This window comes from Telmatherina bonti (assembly GCF_933228915.1).
Source record: "Telmatherina bonti genome assembly, chromosome: 12".
In the NCBI taxonomy this organism is placed as follows: domain Eukaryota; kingdom Metazoa; phylum Chordata; class Actinopteri; order Atheriniformes; family Telmatherinidae; genus Telmatherina; species Telmatherina bonti.
In genome coordinates, this window is record NC_136610.1 from 10549888 (window position 1) to 10561026 (window position 11139).

Here is an 11139-nt window from a genome sequence, read left to right on the forward strand (position 1 = left end):
TTGCTGCAGGGAGGTTCCTGCACTGACCGTGGCTCCCCGGCTTGCTGCTGATCCTGACGCAGCAGTGTAACGCACCACCCGACAGAGGGCAGAATAATCCCTTAATTCCACGACAATTGGTTTGTTGTGGTGAAAAAGGAGCTGCACTAAAAGGCAAAACTCTTGATTTACCAGATAATCTACGTCCCTATCTTTACATTTGGTCACAAGCTGTGGGTTGTGACCGAATGTAAAGATATCAAGAATACAAGTGACTGAAATTAATTTAGTCTGTTGGGTGGCTGGACTCTCCCTTAGACAGAAGGTGAGAAGCTTGTTCATTTGGGATGCGCTCATGGTCATCCACATCAAGACAAGCCAAGTGAGATAGCTAGAAAATCTAGTTAGGATCATCCCCGAATGCCTCCCTCGGGAGGTATTCCGGGCACGTTCATGTATCAGTGAGGATACCGAACAGTAGCCATGATGGGGTAAACCATGAGCAAAAGACAAAAGACAGACTCAAAGATGAATAAAATGCTTTTTGCTCACAGCTTATTTATGAACAATGTGATGCTGGTCTTTAAACTCAGGAAGGATATTCTTTGGCTACTCTTCAATGACATGCAACTGCATGGAGGTCTTGGTCAAACATCAGAAACTCCCAAATTATGAGTGGTGCAAATAAAAAAGATTCAAACATGAGTGAGAAAAATGTTTTCAACAACTTACCTCTGATCCATGGGATCCTGGTCTTTAAACTCAAGAAAAATATTCTTTGACTGGCTACTCCTTAGGGACATGCAACTGCAGGCAGTTCTTGATCGACAGGATAAAAAAATTAAAATGAGCATTGCATTGACACAATTTAAGCAAGAAGGAGAAAAAAATGATGAACAGCTTATTTATGATCAGTGTGGCGTTAGACACGCAATATAACTGTCCAACCTTAAAAGGGCATTGAACGGGAATTCGTAATTTCTAGATTAAAGGAACTTAAAACATTGCTATGTAAATATGTAAAGGTGTAACTTCATTTGGAGTATAGCATACCATCACACGCCATCACTGTGTTGATCTCCAGCGCCATGTTTACCAGTCAGACCAGTCAATTGTTCATGTTTGTTCATGTGAATCGCCACCACCGCCATCCTCACAACATCCTGAGCTTCATCTCCATATAAAAGGCTGCAGCAAACAAAAACTAGCAGCACAAATTTTGAAAGGATAAAGACAGGAACAAAATATGCAGGATCCAGCAATACCTCGAAGCGCAACCAGAGTCATTGGGTGAAGAAGTTGTTGGATGAACAGAGGTAAGGCAAGTTTATCTGTATAACAGGGTTATTCAAAGTGCCTTATAGAAACATTAAAACAGAAAACAGAAATTAAGAAGCATAATTTAAAATTAAAACAAGAAAGAAAGGAAAAGGAAATAACATTGGATGAGATCTATTGAAATCATGATCAATTCAGGTTTAAAGAAACATAGGTATGGAATTACAATCCTGCCACAGTCTGAAACCAAAACAAAATGTCCTGAAACCTTGAAAGCCAGTGGTGGAAAACCAAAAACTCAAAACAAAGTTCCACAAGACTAAAAATTAGCCCCAAAGCCGCAAAATTTTGCTTCAGGCTTTCATTCTTCAAACACTGACCTTCAAGGTCTCAAAATGTCCTTCATCGGTTACAGACCATGGTGGCACTCCACTAGATCTAATGGGGTAAGACTGCAATGTGACTCAGATAGTTTTCTTTTCTCCAGGACAGATAACTAACAAATAATGTTCCACAAAACTGAGATATTATTTTGTGGAACAGTATCAGTTTTTTTTTTTTGGGGGGGGGGGGGTATTAGTATTAAATCCAATACTAATACAATTATTTCATAGTTTTTGTTGAAATGCTGGTCCCACATTTAGTTGTTGGGTCAAATTGCCTCCCCAGCACATCAGGGGTGTATATGAAATATATCAATTAAACTGTCATCAACACCTGTGTCCCAATTTACAATCACAGCAGGAAAACTGAGTTAATCCACTGGTGTTTTGGTCCATCCTGGAGAGCCACAGATGAATATCGTTTCAGTCAGATTAACATGTTTATATTAATTTAAATGTCTGGTTTTGGTCTGAGTGACACAGTAACCCATGTATTTCTGGTGTAAATGTGCTGAGTGTTATTAAAAGAAATTGTGTTTAAGCACCATTAAAGAAAAGGCTGATAAGAAATCAGAAACGGCTAAATAAATCTGGCTTTTGCAAAACATAACTGTCGTAAATCAAAAGAATTTTGATTTAAGGGCAACTTACTCAGTTTCTTGTTTCTTCTCAGTCTGAATCAGGGTCAGCTCAGTGCAGAACGTCCTCAGTTAAATGTGTCACGGGTTGCTTTCACATAGCTACACTTAAATCATAAAGGCGTTTCAGGTCAGGTTTCAGGTTACCTGCAAGCTTGTCACCTGTAGAGATCTGTTTACATTTAAAACAGCTGAAGAAAATAAACTTTTAGAGACAGTCACACTCTGAAAGCAAACATATCTTATTCACACCATCCAAAGTGTTACAGCAAAACAGTCCAAAGCAGAAGAGATGAAGTTCTGTTACGAGTGGTGAGCTGCTGGATACAGCTCTGTGCTTCCAACAGATGCACTCAGGTGTGACAGGAAGGGGAGGAGCTTTCACTTCCAGGTTGTTCATATTTTACAGGGTCAACTATCAGTCAACTTAACAGTAAAACATAGTCAACAACAAAGACATATATTTATGGAGCAAGGTCAGAAACCAGATCAAATATTTGTTTTATAGCTATTTATATCCTCAGATAAATGCATAAATGTATAGTTTACATTTGTATTGATGTTATTTAATACTTGAATACTTATTTATCTTTAAATATGTGGACTTTCATGGTCTTGCATCCATTGAGGAAAGCAAAGAAAGGATTTGATTAAAGAGCTGTTTCCTTGGACAATAATGTGTGTGAAGTTAACGATTCGTGTCAAACTCAAACATTATTTTGTGGCCGAGGCAAATCAAATAACATTAACATTCATAAAAACATATTTTATTGCTCTACTGTTCTTTTCCACTCCATGATATGTGTTTGTGTTCAGAGTGCACCTCCCTTTTTTCATGATCAAAGTTTGCTGTTGAACTAGGTCAGCCGCTCTGATGCTGTGCCGATTACAACTAAACTGAAATGGAATCTGTTTCATTTTACTTTAATCTGATTTACTCCTGCTTTTTGTTGTTCTTGTTCGATATGTTATTTGTTTTTTATTGGTTTATGCTTGACATCCTTCATATTCTTATATTTATGAGACTGCTAGTGCAGTACCTGCAGAGTAATTTGTTTTTATGACTTATTTCCGCTCATGCCCTGTTTTAGTGGCAGACTTAGTGAAACTATCCTCACCTTCCAGAAACATCTGTGAGTTACAATTTCCCACATACACTGCTGACAATAATGCATAAACATTCTTACACTCTAGATGTGAATTATTATAACTACCACAAATTCTGTGGTCAGTGATGAAATTGTTCTTTTTAAACTGAGTCATGTGGACTGACCAGAAGTCAACAGACTTTACTGCCCCCCAGTGGTGACTTTAACTCATTACAAACACTTCATGAAGTTTACAATTAAAGGTTCTACATAATGGTTGTCACTTTGATTATGTTTAAATGATAAAAATTAGATATTCAGCGGCTAATTATAAAAGCTTGTAGTCTTAATAAAATAACCATTTTATATGATCAATCAAGACTTTTGAATATAACAACATTATTTATAAATTTCCATCATGACTTTTTACACCCCAAGATACAAGATTTTGTGCCACTTCCTTCTTTTTCACATGACAAAGCTAGTTTTACTTCCCGTTTGTGTAACGTTAGTTCTATAAAAAGTTTATTTTTGTCTCAAAGATTTTGCCCTTTGGTCGTCATCAAGTCCTGAAATAACAGATTCCTCAGTTTTCCAAATGTGCTTTGTTGACAGTATGGGTATCTCCCTTGTTACTGAAAAATGGAATTTCCCAATTATCTCCCAATTTGAGGCTGACTTTGGTTAAAAAGTAAAAATTTTTTAGGTCTGCCCTTCAGTTTATTACATAATTTCTTATTGACTTTGAAGAGTTGAAGCCTTTGAAAAAAAAAAAAAAAAAAAAAGAGTTAAATCTTACTGAAAAACGTAGTTAGCCTTGAAGCAAGTCTGGTTCACTGAACATCTTGTGTGGTGTGTAAATTTAAACACCAGATCCCAGGGCGAGGAGGATGGCTTGGTAGGTGATCTTGTCTGAAAGAAGATGCATACAAAAAATAGATACAGCAATGTCTCGAGTAAAATATAGCAGATTATAATCAAAGAGTTCATTTCTCAACTCTGTGGTTCCTTTGCGCCTATGGTTTTGGAGGGAAAAGACAGTGCCGGTTTGACAGGGATGAGTTATATAACTTACTGATAGTTTCAATAGGGGAACAGGTTATGAGGGTCTCTGCATGCTCGTCCAAGAATCATAAAATTACTCCACACCATTCATCAAAGATCAGGCTACATCCCAGATCCATCACTGAGATCGGTCATTAGTAGAAATTTAAAAATAAAAAAACAAAACAAACAACAACAACAACAACAACAACAAAAAATTAAACAATACTAACCAATAATTACAATATAACTGTTATTTTAGAAAAAAAGTATTTTATTTTTGTTATTTTAGAAAAAAGTATCAAAGTTTCAAAGCCTTGTAATATACAATATACAATACCACTCCAAGAAAAAAGTGTTATAATAATACTCTTTTCTACTGCTGAAATTTTAAACTGAGCAATAAGTTCCCAAAACGGCATTCAGGCAGATGGGCTATAGCAGTAAACGGCCACATCAGGTGGCACTGTCTGCTATGAACAGGACACTGAGGCAAAAATGTGCATATTAAATTGTAGATATATCTTTCCTGATGCCTTTGATTCATTGTCAGGCTCCATTTTGTTTTAGTGTTTGATTGTTGTTGTGATGTTGTGACCATTAAAAACTTTTTGGACATCTGTGACTTGAATTATCTTTCAAAGGTGATGCCACAGATTATGTATCAGATCAGCCAAAGCTCACAGAAGAGATTTTTGCTTTCTTAAACTCCCTCAGACTAAAAGAAAAGCTTATTGTTTTCAGTGGGTGACAGTGTTATAGTCAGAATATTAGTTTATTTACTTTGTCACAAATAACACACACTTACAAGACATAAGCTTAAATATAAACATCTTTGTTAATAAGAACTGTTGAGTGTATCATTTCTACGGAAACATTAAAAAATGTACATTTTTACATGAAAACAATGTACACAGACTAGAATGATCACAACTCAAATTAATGGTCTCATAACAAAGCCGTAACAGTGACAAATAAAGAAACACTAATTTTGTGTTGATAAGATACACATAAAAAATACTGAGCTTAGCTAATATAAAAATATCTAAATATTATTGTAGATATTATTTTTAGTCCAATTTTAAGAACTGACTTCCTGTTTATAGTATGATGCAAGGGCAAAAATATGAGACAATTTGTTATAAAAGATATAAATCTGTTACTTTAACAGAAACACAATATATCAGCTTTCTTTGGATGAAGCAACAGAAGTATTAATCGCTACTGGCCACAGTGATACTGGAGCAAAAATCTGATATCATTGCAGTCTCAGGTCCATCCTCCAAACATAACAGACATTGAAAGAAAACAGGACGAATGGATCATTTATCATCTGATTCATTTTACTGAAAAAACACTACAGATCATAGATGATAGAGATGAGTTGCCACAACATGACATTAGCTGTTAATTCCACCGAACTATCTCATCAAAGTCTTTTAGCTGCAGGTGGATCTTTTTCTCCACACAGAACGCAGTCGCACAGAAGACCCAGTGCTGTGATACCAGACACCAAACCCGGGGTAAAGGGCTTCGGTGAATGCCGTATTGAAGGTGTACAGGTGGACCAGTCTACTGGAGGAGACTTTATAAAAGGACAGAGTTCCAGCAGTATAATCTAAATATACTGCCACTCGCTTATGGTACTCGCTTACATACTTGGAGGAGGAAGAGGAGACAGAGATGGAGGTTCTGTTGTTGTTGTGAAAGGCATTGTAACCTCCATCACTGCAGCCCAGACTCCAGGAATAGACGTTCCTTCCAAACACGCAGTCATCAATGTCGCCTCTCCTTCGGATTCCTCTGTAACTCACTGCTATAGTGACATGGCCTCGCCACTCGACCTCCCAGTAGCAGCGATCAGTGAGGGCATTTCCACTCAGCAGCTGATGGCACTTGTCAAATCTGTCTGGATGATCTGCATGGAACTGAGTCTGTTCCACATACGACACCTTCCTATTGTTTTCAGACAGTCTTAGGAATTTGCTATTTGTGTTTGTGTCAAGTATGACTTTACAGGCATCTGGGGGAGAGAACAGGACACAAAATTAATCTGCCATCTGTTTAATATTTGCGTTTTTATGATGACTCATTAGTCCATAGATCGAGGATGGTTGAAAGTGTGTCATTCAAACTAGAAACCCACTTACACTTCTTCAAACCTGGCTTCAGCCACTGGACTCCACCAGGTTCTAACCTGTAAGGAAACAGTGTCAGATTACCACCGTTTCTCATCCACACACTCTGCAAATATAACATGTAGTGCTTATTATCAATCACAAAATAAATAACAAATAAATATTCATGTAGAGTTCAAAACACTTGATTCCACATAATGTCACCAACATCTTATCTGATATGGTCCCAGGAGCCACAGTAGGCATGTAAAATCATATTTTGCTCACAAAACTCCTTTGTGGATTAATAAAGTATTTTTCATTTATTTAATTTCATTTCATTTCAAAACAATATTATATCTTTTTAGAATATAATGACTTGCCAATATCACAAACTTTCCCATGAAATAACTATTAAATTTGTCTCTGTGCTGTTCAGTTGTTGAACACTGATGCGTGTATCAATGTGTTGTTGAAGCGCTAAACCAGGGGGCCAAGTGGGTGTTCACCAACAGCAGATCAAGTTCATTATTTTGCCCCTTCACATGTTGAAATATTATTCTCAGTAAATTGTTGGTCTTAGGAGTTAAAGTATGTTTGTTTATATTCATATACAGTGACCAGCAACCAGGAAAGGTTGATCTTTTCAGCGGATCTCTCTTAAGTACTTTTATATTTTTTCTGTGAAGGTGGGAATAGAAAGGCAGCAGATAATTAATAAATAGATGTTTGTCTTAGAAAATGTATTTGTTTATAGTGTTATGTAAAGTCATGCTATTCTGACCTTGTTAAAATGAGCTGAATGTTGAAAATGAGCATTTTCAGCTATATGTGGCATCTTGATCATGCTTTTTTTGTACTGATGTTTGTTAACCTGCAATGCCCCAACCAACAAAACAAATAATTAAATAATTAAAATGAGTTCATGAATTTGAGTGAATTGATTTGAGTGAAAAAAAAAAATCCTCAGCAAAAACACATCAGTACACTACGGTAAAGTCTGCAGTTGGAAGAATAGATTTATGTTCAGTGTACACAGCAGAGTATAGCAGCTAGTCTCTCCCGTCACCAGTTAGTGCTGTCAGTGAATCAAAGCTCTTAAACTAGAAAACTAATACTGGTTTTGTAAAATGCAAACAGTCCTCCATCGGTTAAAAGTGAAGACTTTGCAGAAATGCCTAAAATTGCAGTTCACCTCTCATCCACTAGGGGCTCCAAAACAGAGAAAATCCCCATTTATTCCCGCGTTAAAAAGACCAACTTCACAGAGGAAATAAACATGTTTAGAAAAGAGGTAGAATAGAACAGTTTAGGTTTAATAGGTCAGGTTTACCTTCAGAACAATTGTGAATATGTGTATGTGTTTATATAGAAGTGATTTAATATCAAATTGTGGGCGTTTTTATGATTGACAGGTACCCAATATCCCACCACAGTTTTTGTCCATTTAACAGCTTGATTTAGCATTAGCCCCCCTACCTCCTAACAGTTAGCTCCTAGTTAGCTCCAGGTTTGCTTGGTTAGCTCTTAGCTACAGACAGGAGTATGCTCTATGTAAATTCACCCACATGCTCACAGCCCCCTTCTCAGCTCTACTGTGCCCATTTTCTCTGGAAACGATGGCACGCACACTGCCAAGATGGTGACGGTGAGCTTCAATTTACAGCTTTTCAGAAACCTACGGGTGATGTCGCAGAGGGTCCGTCCATCTTTATAAACAGTCTCTATGGCATGACCACATCTCTCCACACCTGAGTGTCTCCAGCTGGAAGCTGGGATCCTCCAGTTTTTCAGACAGAAGCTTCACTCCAGAGTCTCCTGGATGGTTGTAGCTCAGGTCCAGCTTTTTCAAGTGGGATGAGTTTGTGCTCAGAGCAGAGTGTAGTGCTGCACAGCCTTCCTCTGTTACACAACAACCTGACAAGCTGCAAACAAGTAAAACATTGCATTTCAGAAAATGCAGGACTGGTTAAGTTGGCCTGTTTTTACTCGGGTCGTCTCAAGAAACAATTAGAAGCACATAGTCTGAAAATAGTTTATTATTGCTGACCTAAGAGTTTCCAGTTGGCACAGGGAATTTTCCAGACCAGCAGGCAGCTTCTTCACTCCTGAATCCCGGAGGTTGTTGTTACTCAAGTCCAGATGTCTCAGACAAGGAGAAGGAGAGGTGAGAACTGATGCAAGAACTGCACAACTTTTCTCTGAAAGGTCACAGAAACTCACTCTGGAGACAAAAATGGTGTCAAATTCAGATGACATGGCAAGAAAAAAAGTAAATACCCAACAATCTGAATGTTTTATGAATGTCATGGATGATGCAACAACTCAGTGACATCCGCTGCAGCATCATTTAGTTAGGAATACATTGTGTTCTGATCTTTACTGTAGTTGGAGCTGTGTTAAGTTATGCCCTTATCTCAAGTTATTTTCATGAGGATCATAGATATAAAAGTTGGGATGCAGAGTAAATTAGAATGGGATGACTTCATATTCATTTAGACCTTATATGTTGTTAACTCTAATATTATAAGCTGAATTCAAGCCAAAGACATGGATTTGTGCAGCTTTGTACAAAAGGCCACTTGTGAATAGTAATACAACATGTAAGAACTACAAGCTTTTAGCAGAAAAATGTGGAGGAATCATCACTGACTAAAAGACTCATATCTTGCAACAAACCTTGTTAATGATCTTTGATAATGAGAGAGGAATGATGAAAGTATTTATTTTATCACTGGGAAACATGCCAAGTTAATGAACATAAACAGCTTTACAGGTTTAGGAAAGTTACCTGTTCTGGCTCATTCTTAAAGTTTGAGATTAAAAATGCAATATTTAGCTTACACAGATCTGTAGCTGTACCTTAACGTTTGTAGTTTACAGTTCGGACTCTGTAGTCCATCAGACAGAAGATTCACTCCTGAATCCTGCAGATTGTTGTTGCTCAGGTCCAGTTCCCTCAGACTGGAAGACCGGGAGCTGAGCACTGATGACAGAGCTCTAAGGCTTCCCTCTGAGAGGTTAGAGACGCTGATGCTGTAGAAACAAAAAAATGAAAATCATCTTTTCCGTTTTCATGTCAGTGTATTATGACAGTTCAGTCCGCCTATCTTTGTACATACACAGCTTTGCGAGAGGCTTTGACCACCGGCAGCAATCTCAGAAGAGCCGACTCTGAAGCAGAATATTTCTTCAGATCGAACACATCCAGATCTTCTTCTGAAGACAGTAAGATGAAGGCCAGAGCCGACCACTGAGCAGGAGTCAGCTTATCTGTGCAGAGACGTCCTGATGCCAGGGCCTGTTGGATCTCCTCCACCAGGGAACGATCATTCAGTTCATTCAGACAGTGGAACAGGTTGAGGCTTTTCTCCAGACACATTCCCACTGATTTTTTTCTTGATGAAGTGGATTATTTCCTCGTTGGTCTGTGGGCTACTTTCTGTTTGTCTCAGCAGGCCTCGTAGGAGGCTCTGATTTTTCTGCAGTGAAAGGCCCAGGAGGAAGCGGAGGAACAAATCCAGATGGCCATTCGGACTCTGTAACGCCTCCCTTATATGACACTGATAGAATTGTACCTCTGTACATGTTTTGGTTTCTGGTTCCTGGGAGGTTGTTTGATATTTTGCTGGCAGATTGTTTCCAGCGTCATATGTCAGACGGACATAGAGAGCAGCCAGAAACTCTTGAACACTCAGATGGATGAAGCTGAACACCATGTCCTGGTACAGTCCTCTCTCTTTTTTAAAGATCTGGGTAAACACACCTGAGTACTGTGATGCTGCTCCAATATCGATGCCACATTCAATCAGGTCTGATTCATAGAAGATCAGGTTTCCCAGAGACTCGATCATCTTCCTGTTCTCGGGACTCCAGTGTGGATCTTTCTCAGCTCCTCCATCATACTTGATAATCTTCCTTTTGGTCTGAACAACCAAGAAGTAGGTGCACATCTCAGGCAGGGTGTTTGGGAGCTTTCCGCTAGTTTCGTCTTTCAGCACATTATCAAGAACCGTAGCAGTGATCCAGCAGAAGACCGGGATGTGGCACATGATGTGGAGGCTGCGTGATGTCTTGACGTGGGTTATGATCTTGCTCGCCTGCTCCTCATCTATGATTTTCTTTTTGAAGTACTCCTCTTTCTGTGGACTAGCAAATCCTCTGACTTCTGTCAGCACATCGACATATTCAGGAGGGATCTGATTGGCTGCTGCAGGTCGTGTGGTGATCCACAGGCGAGCATATGGAAGCAGGTTCCCTTTGATGAGGTTTGTCAGAAGCACGTCCAGCGATGTGGACTCTGTAGCATCAGTCAGGATGTCACTGTTTTCAAAGTCCAGAGGAAGTCGACACTCATCCAGACCATCAAAGATGAAAACAACCTGGAACTCTTCAAACCTGCAGATTCCTGCTTCTTTGACTTCAGAGAAGAAGTAATGAACAAGTCCCACCAAGCTGAACTTCTTGTCTTTCAGCACATTGAACGTTTGTCATCTTCACATCCAGTCTGACCAGTTTGAGTTTCTTTCGTGGGTTAAGTTGTGAAATGATCAAACAACCATAACATACAGAGACATTATATCTTACTTCGGTTTTCCAGTTGTGACCCCAT

The 11139-nt window shown here is 38.6% G+C and overlaps 1 protein-coding gene across 1 annotated transcript; it reads right to left on the minus strand.

Annotated features, from left to right (window-relative positions):
• Nucleotides 1–5849: 5849 nt before the first annotated feature.
• On the minus strand, nucleotides 5850–11139 carry LOC306763265 (NLR family CARD domain-containing protein 3-like; the record flags this gene model as incomplete). Its single annotated transcript, XM_079250047.1, is given in 8 exon segments — nucleotides 5850–6433; nucleotides 6561–6607; nucleotides 8279–8452; nucleotides 8578–8751; nucleotides 9390–9563; nucleotides 9650–9901; nucleotides 9903–10995; nucleotides 11115–11139. Coding segments are annotated over 8 exon segments (2523 nt in total).